The 21,441-nt window shown below is 43.5% G+C and overlaps 1 protein-coding gene across 4 annotated transcripts; it reads left to right on the top strand.

Moving 5' to 3' along the window:
• The first annotated feature begins 581 nt into the window (after positions 1 to 581).
• On the top strand, positions 582 to 20,613 carry LOC126212855 (male-specific lethal 1 homolog). 4 transcript variants are annotated; one of them, XM_049940293.1, is made up of 8 exons: positions 582 to 909; positions 1,005 to 1,294; positions 3,574 to 3,747; positions 7,680 to 8,142; positions 9,686 to 9,948; positions 12,320 to 12,444; positions 17,384 to 17,614; positions 20,130 to 20,613. In XM_049940293.1, the coding sequence occupies exons 2-8, from the start codon at positions 1,019 to 1,021 to the stop codon at positions 20,275 to 20,277; spliced, it is 1,680 nt and encodes a 559-aa protein (XP_049796250.1). In that variant the 5' UTR covers positions 582 to 909; positions 1,005 to 1,018; the 3' UTR covers positions 20,278 to 20,613. The 4 variants fall into 4 exon arrangements, with proteins under 4 accessions (XP_049796250.1, XP_049796249.1, XP_049796252.1 ...); XM_049940295.1 differs by lacking the exons at positions 582 to 909; positions 1,005 to 1,294 and adding exons at positions 1,343 to 2,370; positions 2,450 to 2,580; XM_049940292.1 differs by having other exon boundaries at positions 582 to 1,294.
• Positions 20,614 to 21,441: the final 828 nt, after the last annotated feature.

Below are 21,441 nucleotides of genomic sequence, written 5' to 3'. Positions count from 1 at the left end.
AGGCTCCATTGGTGTAATGTCATTTACTACATGCACTGACGTCCAAAAAAATTTTCTGTCGTCTGCGTATCAAATTTTACTTCATAAAATTATGTTTACTATACTGTAAGGTGTAACAGAGTGATTTGCTCATAGTATGGTATTCATAAAAGGTCTCCTGAATTTGTAAGTGCACTGTTTCATCAACCATCATGGTACACATTGTACTCGCATCCAGCACATAACGTCTTATTTCCGTTCCGAACATTGTCATTTGGGGGATATCTATAGTTGAGGTAGAGAGATCCATAAAACAGTATCTTTAACAATAAGTAATTAAACAGCGCTTCTCTTGTTCACCAGTAGTACATTTACGGTGATATTAATGTAAATTCAATATATAAACTGTATGTGCAACTTTTATGTAACGGCACAGAGAAAGTGAAACGGCGTAGTTGGTCTGACCTGAGCACATTGACATTTGAAAAACGCGCCAATGTTCAGTGTGAACAAGATGGCGGTTTTTGTGACTGCGTCTGTGTGGTAGGAGTAGGCAACACTGCCGAATCTGCTACCCTCTGGCGGCGGTCAGACAAACTGTTCAGTTTTCAATATGTCGGATGCACCGTAATTAGTAATATGAAGAAGATTACTGGTGGTTTAAACACTGCATTATGGTGTACAATATTAAATTAAGCTCTCGTGAGAAGTGCCAGTACAAGCAGTGTTCGTTTTATTATAGTTATTAATACCTGAACGGTCAAATGCGACGCGACTGATGTGTACGTGTTGCCACCTAGCGGTAATGTGTGTTAGTAGTTAAAGTTTGTAGGCAGTCAGACCGATTGAGGTGCGACTTAATCGATGAACAGACGTTTAATATTTTTCATGTGGGCCACGCTGTATTCGAAGTGTTGCGAAAAGGATCGGGTGGGTAGGCCTGCTACATGATAATAGTGTGAAGATGTCAAATCCTCTGCCAATGTTGAACGGCGATAAGACTGCTGTCGGTGATTTTTCGACAGATCCATCCGTGAACATGGTCGCTGCCATACGCGATCATATCTCGTGTACGAAGCCCGTTCAAGTGGACAATTTTGTTACTGAAGACACCAAAGCTGGTATAATATATCCCTGTGATTTCGACCATATGTATGCGAGTTTGACTGAGGGAACTGTTGTCCAAAGGGAAAATCTGGAAGTCAAACATTTGAAGGATCTTTTGCTGTTGCACCTCGATCTCATACAGCAACAATCGGAACAATTGGTAACGAAGGATAAACAAATTTCATCGTTGCGTCAAGAAAATGAAACGGTGAGTTACAATGATACTTGTTAAATTACATAATTTTTAACTTTTTTTGTTTCAATTGTGAAAATGGAAGCATCCTTCCGCTGTTTCTCTTCCGCAGTTCTGCGAGTCGCCTGTAGGGACCGTTGCTGTAGCTGCCGTACCAGTCGTTACGCGCTCTAAATCCCACGACAAGCGTTTGTTATGATCGCTATATAAATGAGGGGGCGTGTGGATTGTACTTTCATTACAGCCGGAATCTCAATGATGACCTAAATGTACTAGTTTTGCTTTAGATAGCGCGGTGAAATTGTTTACATTATGGCTACCAGTTGTGTCACTAGCTGAAAATGTTTTGAAAGTGGAAATTGGCTTTGTTTTGTTTCGAATGCATTACATTAGATTTTGTTTTTATTTCGGTTAACGGTAGTGTATTGGAAAATGACTTGAAGCTAACCACCAGCACCTTGTTTATGTTTTTGTTTTAGTTCCTATTAAGTTATTAGCGTCTCGTGTTGCATCTTCATTTTCCCGCTTATAAGTGCACCCGTAACTGATAGTACCGCGTGAAGGTACTGAGATTACTTGGTTTAAGATAGAATCGTAGGCAAACTTACCGCGTATACTTAACTACAGAGTAATTGGGAAATCAGAATTTAAAATGGTTCTTTTGTTCACACATCCTGTACATTGTTGCTTCCCGTTTATTGTTCTTTTCAGGAGCGAAACACCGATCAGAAATATACTAGATTTCAGTTTTTATTGAGTTGCATTTTTGCTGTTGGTATTTAGTTGTGATAGTTTTCAGGCTTAAAACAGAAAATGTAATCTGGGCGGGAACACATTTGTTTACAATGACAGTTCATAGATTTCTTTTGAATTAAAATTAGATTAATGATCTACTCGGCTAGCATGAGCAGTATAATCTTTTCGTAGTAATGAAAGTATTTGGAGACAAGTGCTCAGGAATCTAACACTGACTTGCAATTCAATTAGCTCCAAGCATTGGATACCCATTGCACATTTTGGTTCCTTGCTTTCCGCCAGACTTTATTTTCGAAGTAAATTGAAAAGCGTCGCAAACTATCTGCTGGATAAAGGCGAGTGTGCAATATGTATTCAAGTTTCTCAGGCAACCACCAAATGCGAACTTTTACATTGAACACCTTTTAACTACAGATAACATAAAAGCAACTGTGTGAAATACACAATTTGTATACGTAGTCAGCATGTCAGCTTTACTGGTTGGAAGATATAATAAACGATTATCAGACTGGCGTATCACACCTGGGGCACTGTACACATACAATGTAAGTGTTGTTTATTTGACTAATACTTGTCAGTTGTCATATACATGCATGTTAATTCTCTAGATGTTACAGCATCCAGCCAGCCCGATTGCCTTTTCACTCACAAATCTAAGGCATGTATGAAAATTTGTCATCCAGAATTTATTACAGGAATATTCGTGTGAGACTCAGAACAACACAGTTACTAGGTATATATGGAAAAGACTCCAGTGGCGGGCGTTGTCACAGCTTCGTAATTGAGGTGATGGGAACATGTAGGAGACATGAAATCAGTGAGCAGTCAGATACTAGTTTCATATCTTACAACTTGCAGCTTTGTTCAATAAATGTAGTGTAATGTGTAATATTAACCAACAAAAACCATTTTTTTAATTAGGTTTCTGTAATTAGCTACAGCCTATTGCAGTATTTGTTATTCCTGTTAAAGGTACATGTGGACCTTCTCTGGGAGGCGACAGTGTGAATCTTACTTATTTGAGAGGTCTTCGAATATCTGTTGTGGTGGCACCATTGGATGCAATGTGCAGACAATGGTGTGTGCAGGTAACCACACCCCCTTTTGGCTTTTATTGGCAGATTTACCTGTGATGCAGTCAGAGGCCTACGTTAAAAGGTGACAGTTTAGTCATGGGTTGGCAAAGGCAGTGAAAATAATTGTGACATGGTAATAGTGGTAAAAAGCTGCACTGTTGACAACATTCCATAGTTAATACATGACAAATGAATACATTTATATTAGTTTATCCATCTCAACTCTTTACAGAATCTGTCGACATAACATTTGCATAATTTAAGTATGATTTCTTTATTTATAATGTAGATTGCAATAAAAAATGTTGTATTATATTATACAGAAACATCCGACAAGTATTGTGGCGAACATTTTGGTTTGGGTACATACATCTCCAGTGGAAAATGTGAAAAGAGAGAGGGGCAATGTGACTTAACAACACTCAGGTGTCAATTTATTGAAGAAAGACTTTCTGTTTACAGCTCCGGCAAAGGTTGGAGCGCATGGACCGTCGTGTTAACCTTCACAAACAACGAGATGGGTTAATGCCACCTGTAGATAATATTGCTGAGCGTTCCCCTCCTGTGCCATCATTTGAAAGTACATTTGTCGTTCCCAAGTTGGAACCAAATGTGCTGCCTTCCTCGCCAGAATCGGTGAGTATTGCTGGTACTTAATCCTAAATGTACGTCCACCCTTAAGTAAGTTTCCACTGCTCTTTCTCTCCCCCAACCCCCACCCTGTCCCCAATCTGTGCTGCCAAATTCATTGTTTCACACACTGCGAGGTAATCAGTGTTTGACACTTATGTGAAGCTGCACCTACATTGATGGTTGATGAATTTCATTAATGAGGTTTTATTACAGGCAGTAGGTGACATCAAGGAAGCAAATAAGTTTAGGGCCCTGTTTGTCCAGATATATCACGAATTATCTGTTTGTGTTGGACCTAACAGCCAGCTTGATTTTCTACAAATTAAACTGGCAACAACTGTATTTATAATCTAGGTTGCCACAAATATTTGACTTTTTTCCAGATACTAGGTGTCTTCAAAAAAGATGGATCTTTACATAAAATATCTTTATTCTCACTGTACTGTATTTTAAGCACTGTCCCCTCAAAGTTGTTCCCTTGTCTTGCAGTACACCATTCTCCATTTTTCTTCCATTTTTAGAATGCCTCCTGGAATACACTTTGACACGAACCCAGGTCTCTTTGTCATGCTGTTCTGAATCTCCTCTGTCCTTTTAATGTGGTTTTAAGTTTGGGAAATATAAAAAAGTCTAGTGGGGCTATATTCAGAACAGAGGGTGGATGGGTAAAAACAGATGTCTGATGTTTTGCCAGATAGCTGGAGACAAGGAGCAATATGTGGGCCGAAGTATTGTTGTGACACGACTTCCAATTTTTTTCCCCTCCTGAGTACCGAGTTAGTCAAGTGCACTATAGTGCCTTGCTAGACTTTCTTCTTAACCACCTGATCAAGTGGTGCAAATTATTGATGGAAAATGCCTTCGTAGTCAAAAAATTCTGTCATTTTGTACATTCTGAAACCACTCATAGCACAGCTTGCGACTCACATGGTCACCTACAAACACTCGATCAACTGCTTGTTGAAATGTCACTGTAAAGATCTTAAAGTGTGTAGCAAAATTTCACCAGTACACATTGTTTTTAAAACATTTTGATTGTCTGTAACAGCAGGTGCATGGGTTCACTTCAGTTGTCATAGCTCGGCAATTAATGGACGTATCGAAATAAGGCTAATGACAGTTTATCTAAACCTGCTACTATGTGCACTCAGTAGCCATAACCTCACATGGCCACCACTTCCAAAATTGCAACATAATCCGAATAAAACTGCCCATTTTTCTCTTCACCCCCCCCTCTCTCTCTCTCCCCTCCCTCCCTCCCTCCCCCCACCCTCCCCCCTCCCTCCCTCCACCCCTCCCTCCCCACTCCCCCCTCCCTCCCTCCCTCCCCACTCCCCCCTCCCTCCCTCCCTCCACCCCTCCCTCCCCACTCCCCCCTCCCTCCCTCCCTCCCTCCCTCTCCACACACACACACACACACACCACCCAGTCCCTCCCTCCCCTGCTCTCTCTCCCCCACCCCCTCCCTCCTTCCTGCTCTCTCTCCCCCACCCCCTCCCTCCTTCCTGCTCTCCTCCACTCCCTCCCTCCTTCCTGCTCTCCCCCACTCCCTCCCTCCTTCCTGCTCTCCCCCACTCCCTCCCTCCTTCCTGCTCTCCCCCACTCCCTCCCTCCTTCCTGCTCTCCCCCACTCCCTCCCTCCTTCCTGCTCTCCCCCACTCCCTCCCTCCTTCCTGCTCTCCCCCACTCCCTCCCTCCTTCCTGCTCTCCCCCACTCCCTCCCTCCTTCCTGCTCTCCCCCACTCCCTCCCTCCTTCCTGCTCTCCCCCACTCCCTCCCTCCTTCCTGCTCTCCCCCACTCCCTCCCTCCTTCCTGCTCTCCCCCACTCCCTCCCTCCTTCCTGCTCTCCCCCACTCCCTCCCTCCCTGCTGCTCCCCCCCACCCCCCTCCCTCCTCCCTGCTCTCCCCCCTCCCTCCTCCCTGCTCTCCCCCCCTCCCTCCTCCCTGCTCTCTCCCCCACCCCCCTCCCTCCTCCCTGCTCTCTCCCCCCTTGACCTCCCTCCTCCCCGCTCTATCTCCCCCCTCGACCTCCCTCCTCCCCGCTCTATCTCCCCCCTCGACCTCCCTCCTCCCCGCTCTATCTCCCCCCTCGACCTCCCTCTCCCCGCTCTATCTCCCCCCTCGACCTCCCTCTCCCCGCTCTATCTCCCCCCTCGACCTCCCTCTCCCCGCTCTATCTCCCCCCTCGACCTCCCTCTCCCCGCTCTATCTCCCCCCTCGACCTCCCTCTCCCCGCTCTATCTCCCCCCTCGACCTCCCTCTCCCCGCTCTATCTCCCCCCTCGACCTCCCTCTCCCCGCTCTATCTCCCCCCTCGACCTCCCTCTCCCCGCTCTATCTCCCCCCCCTCGACCTCCCTCTCCCCGCTCTATCTCCCCCCCCTCGACCTCCCTCTCCCCGCTCTATCTCCCCCCCCTCGACCTCCCTCTCCCCGCTCTATCTCCCCCCCTCGACCTCCCTCTCCCCGCTCTATCTCCCCCCCCTCGACCTCCCTCTCCCCGCTCTATCCCCCCCCTCGACCTCCCTCTCCCCGCTCTATCCCCCCCCTCGACCTCCCTCTCCCCGCTCTATCCCCCCCCCTCGACCTCCCTCTCCCCGCTCTATCCCCCCCCTCGACCTCCCTCTCCCCGCTCTATCCCCCCCCTCGACCTCCCTCTCCCCGCTCTATCCCCCCCCCTCACCCCGCTCCCCCTCGCACGTCTCCCAACTCTCCCTCTTCCATTCTCAGCCACCACACTGTGTGTGGCAGAGGGTATCTTGTTCCATTGCCGATCATTCCTTTTCCAGTACCTCCTGAAAATGGAGCAAAGTGTCTGTCTGCTTTAGTAAGAATCCTGATTTTTCTTGTCTTGTCTTTGGAGTCCATAAGCAAGATTTATCTTTGTTGCAGTAGAATCATTCTCAGTCAGTGGCGAATGTTAGTTCTCTAAACTTTCGCAATAATGTTTTCCGAAAATGTACTCTTTCTTGTAGGGATTCGTATTTTTGATGTAGTATTTCAAAATAATTGTGTTTATTAAATTTGTTGGCGGCAAATTCAGCAGAGTGCCTGAATGGGATTACTGGGGACTAGGATACCTCCAGTCTGCTTTGACCAGTGACATCATCACCGTGCCGAAGACCACTATTTCGTGCATATCCATCATGGCCCCCAAAACATCAATCATAACACCCGCAAAAATACGATTCCTTGTGGACCTATACAGTGACTAAACCTGATGAAATTAGCAGGACAGTCATGAGAAAAAAAGTTACTTGGGTGAACATGAGCAATGATGAGTCAGATTGGACAATGTGGATGAACCCATGAGACAAGTTTTCAATAAACATCATTTCCCAATTAAATCATGGTAGAAGGTAGGTGGGTCAATATTTATTAATAATAGTCACACAATTGCTATATTAAATAAACATTGATCCAGCTGCCATCTTCCATAATTCAACTAAAAGTATTGATGCACTTAGTGGTTATGCAGGCACTTAAGAGTGAAGTTTAAATGTATGACATCTGTTTCGTGTGAAACATTCTGCACAATATATTTCATTGTGCCACCCCATAATTTCATACACTCCACATCATGACGTCGGTAGCAGACTAAATGACAATGCAACTGAACTAAATGCATTGTGGTTAGTGCAAAGGAGGGCAATATGTAGATTAAAGAAAATACCAGGACAGTTCATTTGATTTCCTTCCATGTTCTTCCCTGACCGGAGCTCGTGCTTCATCTCTAACAAAAGGGTACAAGATAAATTGCATGATCTGCAAGTATCTTGTTATGTAATTATATCACATTAAAAGTATGCCTCTCTCCTTGTCACAGCGCAGTAAGTTTCGTGCTACCCAAATGATATTTTATCTTTCACACAGTGTCGGAGCTACTATTTTCCTCATTCGTAAGAGTCACGGCTTCGTTCTCTTACCTGTTTTACAGGTGGTGTCTGCACCGGTCCCAGCTGTTCGGCAACATTTCTATCGCCCGGGTACGCCCTTCCCAGGCAGAATAGAGTACCGTGAAGAACCGAGATACTCGCCACCACTACAGCACCGTGAAGTCGCGGCGAGAGAGAATGGGGTGCCCAGTGCGAACTCTACACTCGCGGTGGCGCCTCCCGCTGCCTGCGAGGCAGAGGGGGAGCCGCCAAAGCGGAGGAGGACGGACGAGGGCGAACCTTCACCGAGAGTGCCCTCGCCCACAGGGCATCCGTCATCTCTCGGTGCGGAGCGTGTATCAGACGCTGCACTCGACTCTGACGGAGCGACGCCACACCACGATAGTTCAGAGACCTCTCACACAGACGACTGTCAGCGTATGGGCCGGGGCACAGCTGCGTGGGTGTCATGTGCTGGGAGGCGACGACGACGTCTCCACTTTCGCCATGGACGCTCAAATGAGAGTACGGGATTTGCTTGTCTTCAGCTAACACACTTTGTTCCTCATAATCTTAACATGTAGTCACAAAATTTTTGGATTCCTGGTTCACACTGAAATTGGTACATCCTATTTAGGAAATGGAGGTGGCGTGCACTATTCTGCTCGGGCACCTTTAGCAGCATGTTGCGCACCTGCGACATTGGTATTTCAACAGTATGTACCAGGACTCCAGACATGTACCACAAAACAGACTAAGAATTGATGTGTAACTTTACTTTTTGGAGGTGATACTTAAAATTTTTATGACTATCCCTTTTATCAATTACAATTACATATACGGAGACAGCTGAGACGAGAAACCTTCTTCGTGAGAATCTGTCCATATTGTTCATAAAAAGGATTTGATTTGGAAAGCTGAAAAATTGAGATAATTACATAACTTTTTCAGAGTTAGATCCGTTTCTGTAATTTTCATATCTATATTCTTGAACAACTAACATTGGGCACAGATCCAATTGTAGGTTGCCTCTCTAGCGGCTTCCAGAAGCAACAATAATTTGATTTTCAGTATTTCAAACAGTTATTGGCTGAAGTTAAAATGCTGTCATAATCTACCAATTAAGATCCATAACCTTACATTAAAAGTTTAACACAATAAGTTGAAGTATTGTATTTAAAAATTGTATTTCTGTTTTGTCGTTCCAGCATTTCTTCGTTTAAGTATTTTATAGATTGGTTTTTTTCTGTAGTATGTGGCCCTGGTAAAGTCATTGCTGGTTACTGAGTGATGAATATGTGATTACTGTCCACGCAAACTTAAGTTCACACCCGGCACGGCGGCTGATGCGAGCGAAGGTAAATGGGAAATGCCTTTATAGTTGCTCCCGTCGGCACCCGACCACTGAATGTCGACTTAGTTTGTGCAGACAGTACATGTAACCAGTTTTAAAGCAAAGTTCGTAATAATGGTCTTGGGTAGACTCCTATAGCAGATTGTGACAAACTGCCAGGAACTAAAAGAAGAAGAAAAGCGTCATGTGGACATTTTAAAACATCATAATTTGAATCTTTTAGTGGTTCCAGAATTTTATATCTTTTGCCCATTCCCGAAACATACTGTGACATACACTGTAGCATAATTTCGAAAGAATGCTACCTGTTAGTAGTATACACTATACATTTTCTTCTTGCTGTAAATTATAATGTTGCTATGTACTAATGCTGAAAGGTGTATGTTGATTGCAGAATCACTTTGGAATGGGTAAAAGGCCAAAGTAGTAGGTATAGTGGGTCGGGACGGAATTGAAATACATCGAATGGCAAAAGCTGTCTCATTTGGACAATTGACCATATTCTCAATAGTTCTGATGTATATGCCACCATTTGATGTAAGTCATATAAAGTGTTGATGTTATTTGGTAGTGTGTATTGACCTTTATACTAGTTGTGCCGACCTGTAGATCGATTGCGATATTCGACTTCACGTGCCAGTGTCGCCCCGTGGCTAAAACTGAAAGTCCTAATTTTGCAAGCCCGTGCAGCACTGGGATTACTCTCTGTTGCAGGTGAGAGCTCGGCTGTGTCGCAACCTCACTCGCCTACCCGCAGCGGGTCGGGCGATTCGCGACACCCGAGTCGCGGACGGGGACGGCGGGCACTTCGCGTTCGACACGGGGGCCGCACGGCAGGGGGGAGGAGACGGCGCAGGTCTGGTGATGCGTTCAAGGATGTCCTGTCCACAGACAGAGCATACTGGACGACAATCGGAGAGCTGTCATCGGCGCTCAGATTGCACGAAGGCCTCGGCAAGGAGTGCACCACTGTGGAGGTGAGTTACCGCATCTGCACCCTCGGCTGATCTGAGTGGCCCCTCGGAAAACCTGTCGACAGCTTTAATAACTGCCTTGTCGTCACTTGCTGTATTTGATTATAGCTTGCTAATCTTTTCACTTTGATTATATCGGAGAGGTGTTGTGTATCACATATATTCATTGTCAAATGACAAGTGTTGTAAAAGAGTCCAATTACAGTTGCATTACTGCCTGAAATGTTTCAGCACTTGTGTTTCTTTCCTGCACACAGCCATCGTGGACAGAATCGATAGATTTCGTAGTCCTCCAAATCGTGTCACACTGTGGTATCTGGGTAATGGAAACATTTCATTCATTGCTCGTCTTCTTTCCCGCTTATTGGTAGACTCGGTAGTTTTCATATTTCTTCAATATCTTCCTGTCAGCGATCAAATTGTTTCCTATTCCAGTCGCAGATGGAGCAATGAAAAAATGACTGCCAATATACTTCTGTACAAGCCCTAATTTTTCTTACCTTGTCTTCGCAGTTCTGGCAAGAGATGTACATTGGCAGCTGCAAATGCCTGTCCTCCAAATATTCCAGTTACACAAAGCTTCTCTGCAACATTTGTGTGATGATTGAATCTACCAGTAACATAATGCTAATGAATTACTTTGATGCTGAATTACTTTAATGTCGTCCTTTAATCCGACCTGGTGAGAATCCCAAATGCTCTAGCAGTACTCAGGATTGGTTTGCCTAAGTGTTCATTCAGTGGAAACCTTGTAGATGAGCTTTACTTTCTGAAAATTATCATAATAAAGCAAAGTCGACCATTCTTCTTTCCTGCTACTGTTCTTCTGTGCTCATTCAGTTACACATTTACGCCTAGATATTTAATCGACGTGACTGTGTCAAGCAGCACACCACTGATACTGTATTTGAACATCACAGGATTATTTTCCTATTCATCTGCATTAACTTCTACATTTAGAGCAATTGTACCAAATACACTTTCAATGAATGTCTCGTATTCTCCCAGTCTCACAACGACGATACTACAGCATTATTAGCAAATGGTTCCAGATTGCTACTCACCCCATCATAACGTCATTTATATGTAAGTACATGCTCAAAAGTAATGCCTCCAAATTTTTTATTCTATTCTCGATATCAATTGAGAGATTACAAATCGTGCATATTACCCAGTCTACCACACTTCACTGACGCAAGTTGCAACCATCTGCTGCTAGAGGGCTCCGAATTGTAGAATGTAACATGACAATATGTTACGTAACTGTCAGTGCATGAGAAACGGTTTGCTGTAATTGAGTTTCTAGCCGTCCACACATGGTGCACCCTCTCTTTCACCTCGACAGTGCCAGACCTTAACACGAGCACTGCGTCATCTGCAACAATCCGAAGCCTCAGGTTCACTGTCATCGGTCATCCTCCATATAAACACCACTTGGCCCCATCCGATTTTCATGTTTCCAAAACTTAAAGAACATCTTCGAGCACTTCACTTTGATAGCGATGAGGTGGTGCAAGCTGAGGTGGGGTAGTGGCTGCGTCAACAAAGTCAAATATTGTGATTGTATCAACAAACTGGTCTCTTGTTGAGAGAAATGTGTTTGTTGCCAGGGTGACTATGTTAAGAAATAAATATATAGCTGTCAAGAATAAAGATGTAGAACATCAATAATGTTTGTTTTATTTAAGCTTTGAGTTTTTACATAACAAATTTGGAGGCATTGCTTCTCAGCATACATTCATATACACACAAGAACAGTGCTATCACACTTCCCTGGGACACTCCGGAAGATACCCTTGTCTAGGGTGTGGTGATGGTTTGAAATTATTTTGGTGTGGGCAATCAGTTCAACTCTTGTAGCTTCATCTGTTATCATTATCAGTATAGCAGTAGTGACAGTTCATCAGTGTGTAGAAGGCAAAAGCTGTTCCACTTAAATGGCACTATCACTAGGGTGGTTATGCTCTCGACTAGTTAGGATAGCAAAAATGTATTTACCTGTCATGGTTAAACTATTAATACCCAATAACGAGCAACAAATACTTGTTGCAAGTGTAATCTTGATTGTATATTCTTGAGTGTACATGGTACAAAATGTAGTCATTACTTTTGCAGCCTCGTTATAATATGGAATCAGATCTTTGGTTTACCTTGTCCATTCATTAAATATGACTATCATCAACACACAGGTAACTTCTTTCATTACAGTTACAAAAGCATTTCAAAATGTAGTTACCAGTTTCGGCTGACCGGTTGTGGTCAGACTTCCTGACAGTTTCAGCATTTCTAGTGCAGAACATATTGAATAGTAAGTTATGTGTGTTTTGTAAATGACCGAGAAATGTTACAATGAATTTGTAAATATTGTTTAAAGGTCCCTAGTTGGAGGCACAAGGTTTACACAAGCTGCTACGCAATGGAGGGCACCGAGAACTTGGATGATGAGGTTTTCAGCAAACGTCATCAGCGCTATGAGAGTGACGAACGACGCCGGAAAAGGTGAGTGTGCTTGGGCACTAAGGTGATAGTATTGGAGGAACCCTAGTTGTGGAATCTCTCTGAAAGACTGTAGTTAAATCTGTATTTGCCTCTGAGGAAAAAAATATTCAGCTGTTTTTATGGGGGTGATCACTCCCAATCACTATTTCCTTTGGAATTAGTAATTTTCTGCCAGTATCTTCTCCCTTGCTTGCAGGGCTCCTGTCTTAAGGCATCTGGGACACATCTTTTGTCCATTCACATTTGCCACATTTCATAAGCATACTGTTTGAAGTGGACAGGTGGCTTATGCTTTTCTGGGCAGAGCGGTAATATTTGCTGGCAGAGCTGATAAGACTAGCTGACATTACATGTAGTTTCATTATAAACTTATGTTTTCTATTCATAATGTAGAGTGTAATGTTCACCTTGTAAAAAGCTTTTTGTGTGTCTGTTTTTTGTAAACCCATGTCCCTATAAAAGCTGTGTAGGACCTTGACCTAAGACTGCCAAAGTTACAATAGTTTTTTCTTCTGTAACGTTCCTTCCATGTTGAACTTCCCACCTACCCTCCAATTTCTCCTTCTACCATCCAATCTTGTCTTAATATCTGCCCAATTATCATCTCTCTTTGATTCCGTATGTTCTTTAGTAGGCAGTTTTGTCCATAGACTCATTTCAGGCTCTCTTCAGTCATTACTTGACAAGCCATCTCAAAAATCTTCAGAGGTCTCCCGCAGTACCACGGTTCATGGGGTTCTTATTGTTTCATTTCTGTCGCCCCGTTGTTAATTTTTTACTCTGATACAGAACTGTGCTACAAACATAGCTTGTGAAACTTTTTCTGATCTCGAGGTTTGTTGGTTGGTTTAAAGAAGGGAGGGAAGGGACCAAACTGCTGGGTCATCGGTCCCTGAAGTTTGTATAATTGGATGTTGGCAGCGGTACCTTTACATGTAAACCAATTTTTCATTGGGATCATAGCTGTAATTTCTTCCTTGCTACTGAGATGGCGTAATTCGTTCTTTGCCTCAAGTTTCTTGTCCATGTTTATCATTCAGCCATCCAACCAGAGCACTGCAGTCACATAGCAAGCGAGCAGGCCGCTGTCATTTCCCATCACTTGCTATCCGTGCAGCAAAGGAAACAATTGATTGTTAGTTATGCCACAACACAGCACAAGGTTTACAGAATAGAATCGAGCGCGCACACACTTCAACTTGGCACGTTCGTATGCGTTTGCAAGTCACACAGGTGGCTGTATCATTAGTTGAGATAGTGTCTGGCAGCTTCCACTGAGCTGTGCAAGGTTTATTCAGCCTTTCTGTTGTACAGTGCAGTCAAGTGAACGATGTGTGGGCTTGGGTATGCAATTGCAGTACTCTACTTCCAATATGTCTGCCACCAGTACATAACCATACCTTGCCTTCCCCCCCCCCCCTCCCCCCTCCATATTATAGCCACATGTCTTTGTGTTGCACACAGTTATATTCTTGTTTAATATTGGGTATTTCATCAGCAAATCATATTGCACCAATTTTCTGTCTTTGAAAAACAAACTTCCGCTTCCAAATAGTCCTCTATTACTTTCATTGTTTTTTTCATTATAAACATTAAATCTTAACTTCATCTTCTGTTCAGTGAGAGCAAACTCCTCACCATTGCTCAACATAGAGAGACCAATTTATCATTGTATTCTTGTGGTTGATGCCACAATGCCCTAGGATTTTAACATTTTATTCTAACGATGGAAAGTTTGGGATGGAATAACAGTAATACTACGAAAAGGATATATTACTACTCACAACATAGTGGAGGCAAAAAGTTAAGCGTCGGACGCTGTGACAGAGCAGTTCTAGGTACTTTAGTCCAGAACCGCGCTGCTGCTGCTACGGTCGCAGGTTCAAATCCTGCCTCGGGCATGGATGTGTATGATGATCTTTGGTTAGTTAGGTTTAAGTAGTTCTAAGTCTAGGGGACTGATCACCTCAGATGTTAAGTCCCATAGTGATTAGAGCCATTTGAGCCAGAAAGTTAAGCTTTCGTCCAAAAGGCCACCTTGCGCCTCTTCCTTTCTCCCTACACACACACACACACACACACACACAGTCTCCGGCCATTGTGATCTGTCTGTGGGCTGGAACAGCATCTTAACATCAGCAGCAATCTGGGGTGGGTAAAGGGATTAACTGGGAGACATGGGCACAGGGGGTGGGGGAGGGTGTGCTGCCTGCGAGAGCTTGAGATCTTGCTGGAGTGTGGTGAGAACAGGGCAGGTCTGCTAGGTGCAGAATCGGGGCAATGTATTGGGGGGGGGGGGGGGGCGCATAGAAGGGGAAAAGACTAGTAAGTGCATTGGTGGAATAGAAGGCGTGTGTGTAGTGCTGGAGTGGGACCAGGGAATGGGATAAATTAGCAGATGACTGGAACCAGTGAAAGTTGAGGCCAGAGGGTTACAGGAACGAAAGATGTATTGAAACGAGACTTCCCACCTATGCAATTCAGAAAAGCTGGTATTGGTAGGAGGGATCCGTATGGTGCAGGCTGTGAAGTGGTCATCAAAGTGAAGCACAGCATGTCCAGTGACTGGGTGATCGTGCTGTCTTTTTGGCCACAGCTCTGTGTTGGTCTTTCTTGTGGACAGACAGCTTGTTGGCTGTCGTGACCACTTAGAAAAAGCAACACGGTTGTTGCAGCTAAGTTTGTTGATCACGTGGCTGCTTTCATACTCCCTCCGAGCACCTACTCCAGTTCTGTCATTATATCATTAAAGGCAGGACTACGTGTGAAAGCAGTCGTGTAATCTACAAACTAAGCCACAACCACTGTGCTGCTCTCTACGCACAAATGACGACTTGAAGAGCTGTCTGTCCACACAAACAGCCACAGACAAACTGTGGCCGAGCGATAACTGGCGCCCGGCTGCCGAACGTGTTTCCCGACCCGCTGTGCTTCTCTTCAGTTACAGCTTGTGCTGTCTGGATCCTTTCCACCGACAACAGCTTTAATAAATAGCACAGGTGGGCAATCTCCTTACAATGTATCATTTGTTCTTTCCTCCACCTGTCAATCCCCTTCCTCCATCTACTCCACCACTGTACGCGACTTCATTCTGCCGACTCGCCCACTAGTCTTTCCCCCACCTTTACCACTGTCCCCAGCACAGCATTCCAACTCTGCAACCAGTCCTATCCTCTCCCGTGCCTGCTCTGGCTAGCAGCAATAGCCCCTCCACTCATCCCTACCCTGCTATCTCTCCTCTTCCCCATCCCATGCCTCCTTACCCACACCACCCATCCCAGATAGCTGCTCACATCAGGTGCTGTTCCAAACCACTGTCAGGCCAGAGATGGTGGCGATGTGTGAGTTGTGCTTGTGTGAATGTGTGTGTGTTTTCTATTTCTGAAGAAGGCCTTTTGGCCGAAAGCTAAAATATTTAGTAGTCTTTTCATTGTGCCTGTCCACAACTCAGCACTTCCTCTGTATGGTGTTTAGCAGTGTATCATTTCCGAAACGTTTATCCTTGTTTCATGTAACTAAAAGTATTCTCTCAATCTATAATAGAGTCACCGTAAGATTCCCGATAGTTGCTGTGGGCTGGGCACAGCAGCTCTGGGTGCCTACTGCAACAGATCACATTACACGATTTTGTAAACGTCTCTATGACAATGGGTCAGTGTTGGCAGAGCTCTATATGGCTTCTGTTTTCGCCTGCGCTCAACTTAAACTAATTCGACAATAGAGATGTGATGTTTGCTTTTTATTTCTTAAATGAGTCTCGTGCTATTAGCTGCGGTGCTAGAAATTCTCTTCAGTGCCCCGTGCCCCTACTTCTCCTAAAAATTTCCCAGTCTTACTTGCAATTTTTTTACTTCCTTTATCTGATGAAAAGTGTTTTCAAGTATATCGTAGACGCGTGTGATGTAAGAGCGACAGCACAGAATTTTTCACATCTGTTCCCTTGTTGTAAGCAGAATAATGATAATGTGGTGCAAATGTTACTGTAATGAAACTTCTAAGCACACTTTTTGATTACTGTGCAACAAAGATATTGGTAATCATTTGTAGCATCCAGCCACTTTTAATCTTGTGTAACACACTTCAAAAACATGTTTTGAGAGACAGTACTCTCATCGTAAAGTTATCAACGAACAGCACATATGGTTATAACATTAAAAACCTTTAACAACACATTTGCAGTATCCGTGAAATAAAAACCCATTGGACCTGGGTCCTCTTCTTGTGCTAAAATCATCCATTTCTGTCCATAACAGGCCCATTGTGCAGCAGGCGTTGTCATCATGAGTTGCAGACACAGTGTGTCCAGTTGATACTTAACGCTGATGATGTGTTACAGATGATGAGCTGCTGTGCCCGAGCTACTGCCTGAATCTCGACATCATTTCCATTCTGCACCTGGTTTCCCTTACTTCCAGCATTCTTACTGGCAGACTGATGTCCGTGGTTGTCATCTCTGGCTAGCACAGTGACAAAGTCCACATTAAAATAAATCCTGTAGGGTGCTAAAGAATTTCGTGTTGTCATCTTCCATTTGGATGTTAAGAACACTGCTGTATTAATTTTCATGAGTGGTTGTTTACAACATTTCCAGTGAGTCATGTTTTCTTTCTTTTCTTTTAAACCTTCTTCCATTTCCTTTGAGGGTTGACCCATTTTGTACACTCAATTAAATACTGCTAACTCGCCGTATTTTTCTCATTGTGGATGTGTCTTTGTGTTCCTTGTATCAGACCAAATTTTTTCTCCCTGTTTGTCCAATATACTTTGCATTACAGGATATATATTGTCTTTTACATTTTAAAAACCACGAGGTTGAGAGTGTTTAAAATCACATGATTATGGAGACGGAGAGGTAAAAAGCTTGCCACGAATAAGAATGGGACAAAGTACATCGAGGAAAGTGCTGCAAATGACAGTACACATTATTCTGTTCTGACAGGTGGGACGTACAGCGTATCCGCGAGCAGCGCCACGTGGAAAAGTTAAGGCAGCAGGAGGCGGCACGCGCTGTGTCCGCCCCCATCGGTCGCGCGTCTGGCGGGCACCGCCGCAGCGACGACAATCCCCTCGCATCGCTGTGGCCGTCACCGGAGGATGTCACTTATGTGGAGATTGGCGAAAAGCTGCCTGTTGCTGCATTTGGAGCCCCTGTTATCAACTTCCACCCCAAGTAAGTTGTCTCCCATTGAGGTCTCAATTTTCATGCTGTAATGTAGGCCAGGTGTTCAGGAGGAGTCTAAATATTTCTAGTATGTAGTACTAGCGGAGCGGACCTTCTGTGAGGTGACAAAGGCAGTGGGAAATATGGCAAGCACACAGTCTTCAGGTAGCAGATTATCCATTTATAATAAGGTGATTTTTGAAAAACTAAAAAACGAGCCTAAAGTATTCATCTCTGATTAGAACAAATATATTCCGTCCTAATATACTTTAAGGCGTGTGACAATGCAAACCCCCAATTCTACTGTTGGACATCTCTGTAACATTTTCCTTTTTTCCCATTCCTTCCTTAGTTAAATGTAGTGACTGTCCTGTCTCTTTGTCTATGATAAAAGATTACAGTTTCTGTAAATACTTCTTTCCTGTAAATGTTAGCCTCAAATGACTGCATGGCGTCCTTGAGCCTAAAGACCCCTGTAAACAATCAAATTATTTGTCAGATCATATGGCAGTGTGCAGCATTGTTTGATGTGCTTGTCAAATGTGTGCTGTGTTTGACATGTTTGATGGAAATTTTAATTCACAACTGATTTCACCGGTTGTTAGACATTGTTGTTGGTTTATTACTATACATATTCAGTTGTATAATTAGTTTCTACATCTATGGAAACTATGATTAAGAGTGGTGGAATTAACAAAATATTAGAGGTGTTCCGCTTCTTTCCCTGCCATATAACACAGGAAGACGTCAAAAGAAAGTAAATCAGTATTGTATTCTCAACATACAACTGGGAGTGTTTAAAATGGAAAAATAAAAGCTATTTGTTTCTTCCACAGGTTATGTATATTTCCATTAGATTTTTCATGTGTACATTTCTGTCTTAATTTCAACCATTCAGTGGACAGAGGTTTTGTTTTCTTCTTTATATGTATTTCTAAAGTCAATGTAAAAGATTCTTCGTTTACATTGGTAGCCGTTCCCACTAGCATCAGAATTATGTCAGACACTGTGTGATAGCTGCTTCAGAAGTGAGGTGAATTTGACAAACATAGTTTGAACATCTGCACACTTATTTGATGATAAACCCATGGATAGCAAGCAGCAAATTTGACAAACAAGTTTGATCATTAATATAGGTCATAAATGTAAAGCTCTACCTACTGACCCTGACAGGCCATTCAGGACCAGCTGGCCACCATGTCAACTTCTTTTAATGTTAGCATTCTGATTTAGTGAGGAAGGGTACGGGCTAAGCACATAACTCTCCCAGCCATTAGAGGCTTCCCAGACCGTGGAGCTGCTACTTTTCACTCAAGTTGCTCCTCTGTTGGCATCATCAGCTAGAGTTCAGTCCGTTCCGGACCTTCCACCAAAGAAAATTCCCGGGTAGTACTAGGAATCGAACTCGGGTCTCGTACTTAGCACTCTTGTATTAACTTTTAACAAGTAGAAACTGTGTTTGCCTCGAGTCAGTGTAACTGAAGGCATGCAACTACCTGGACTTTATTCGTCCAGTATTTAAGAATGAGAACACGTAATTTAAAACCTTTACGAATTTTTGTGTCTCGCTGTACCCTCCACAAAATGATGAAAAAAATCCTCAGGTATGACATTGTAATTTATTACTTCCTCACTACCGACTCTATTCACAACACAGTATCCACATATACCACTGAATGTATCTGCAAAATTATGTCGTCGTACAACACACAGTTCAGGAGATATGGTGTCAAACATTGAGATGCTTGAGAAACTTGGAGTGCAGATCATCCAGACTATATTTAATCAGAAGCTGGTTGTTGTATATAGTTCAATTCTTTAAAAATAAGCAGTGGTTTACTAGTAATAACTAGCGGCCAAGTCTGTCATATTTACCATTTGCTTTGCCAACAAAGCACTTCGATTGTGTTTCTATATCTGTCTGTCATCCTGTAATAGATTTTGTTTGCAATATGAGAGATCTTATTTATGTATCAGATGGCTGAAAAGTAAAGGTATTTACATTGACATTATGTCTTCCATATGTAGATCTGACTTCGTACATAGCAAGAAATAAAGCTCAAAAGGAGTTCAAAATTGGTTCTGCTCACTCATTTTTGCTTTTCGAATGACACTTCGTCCTCTGCAAATAACATTTCAGTGCATATTTGCTGCATCCGGAATGATTTCTAGAAGAAATCCATTTTTGTGAGCTAAAAACTGCTCTGCTATATTTATTCCCCCACAGTTAATCTTGAAAATTTTGCCAAGAGAAATTGTGATTGTTCGTGGGCACGTTTTCATTGCCTGTGGAAATGTCGCTTTACTGTTGGTTTCGTACTTCAAGGAGAGTGGCCTACTGTGTTACTTAAGCATACCTCGCAAGTCTTCTGTTACTGGGATTATGCAGTGTTCCACGTGCAGTTTGGAGTGCTGTACCTAATGTAAATGCTCTTCAGTGAGACCGCAGAAAATCTCTCTCTTTATAAAAATCATAATAGTGCAACACGCAATGACCTATTTCCCTTCATCTTTCCTGTTACAGTGAGTTCTCACTACCGTGGAAGTGGCGGCCGGGCGTCCCAGAGAAGATGCTGCGTAGGAGACACCACGGGCCCTACACGAACCGAGACGGAATGCCGCACCAGGCCCGCGATGGCGAGGGCGGAGGTGGAGGCGGCACAAAGCGCTAAGGCCAGGTGCGGAGCTGTCACTACAGCTCGCCAGAGATCTCAGTTCGCGCACCCGGCTGCGGCTGTGGGTGCGGAACCTACACCACCCGTCCCGTGGGGGGCGCCCGACTGTTATCGGAGTAGCTTTAACTGGTGACAAAATGAACTGTGGACTCTCGATTCGGAACACTGTGAAAAAAAAATTATAAAAATTATATGTGTGTTTTTGTGTGTTTGAGAGGACAGAGTGAGTGGATGTATACTTTTGTTTGAATGTGGGTACAAAATGTTGCACACTTTAACAATATTTGTGATCAAAGAATAGTGGAAAGTTAATAAATTCTTCCTTTGTATATATTTTAGTGTCCCATTTATCTTCTCTGTACTTCAAACAGCACTCGGATTGCTATTCATTAGTGTGCATTATCTATGAGACAAGAAACCTCGTAGTTTGATTTAAATACCAGGTGGTCAAAAAGTCAGTATAAATTGGAAAACTTAATAAACCACGGAATAATGTAGATAGAGAGGTAAAAATTGACACACATGCTTGGAATGACATGGGGTTTTATTAGAACCACCCCACCCCATGAAAGATCTCTTGTGCGTGTCGTTTGGTGGTGATCGTATGCTCAGCCGCCACTTTCGTCACGCTTGGCCTCCAAGGTCCCCAGACCTCAGTCCGTGCGATTATTGGCTTAGGGGTTACCTGAAGTTGCAAGTGTATTGTGATCGACCGACATCTCTAGGGATGCTGAAAGACATCTGACGCCAATACCCCACCGTAACTCCAGACATGTTTTACAATGCTGTTCACTACATTATTCCTCGACTACAGCTATTTTTGAGGATTGGTGGTGGACATATTGAACATTTCTTGTAAAGAACATTATCTTTGCTTTGTCTTACTTTGTTATGATAACTATTGTTTCTCTGATCAGATGAAGCGCCATCTGTCGGACGTTTTTTGAACTTTGTATTTTTTTGGTTCTAATAAAACCCCATGTTATTCCAAGCATGTGTGTCAATTTGTACCTCTCTATCTACATTTTTCCGTGATTTATTCAGTTTTCAAATTCTTACTGACTTTTTGATCACCCAGTACTTTTCTTGTTCCTTACAAAATGTTATCCGAGTGCAAGCATTAGTCTAATTTATTTACAGTGGTGACTCGTTAGGAAGATC

The sequence above is a fragment of the Schistocerca nitens genome, chromosome 11, assembly GCF_023898315.1.
Source record: "Schistocerca nitens isolate TAMUIC-IGC-003100 chromosome 11, iqSchNite1.1, whole genome shotgun sequence".
NCBI classification, from domain to species: Eukaryota; Metazoa; Arthropoda; class Insecta; order Orthoptera; family Acrididae; genus Schistocerca; species Schistocerca nitens.
Note: the sequence above shows the minus strand (reverse complement) of the source record. Positions and strands in the feature narration are given on the sequence as shown.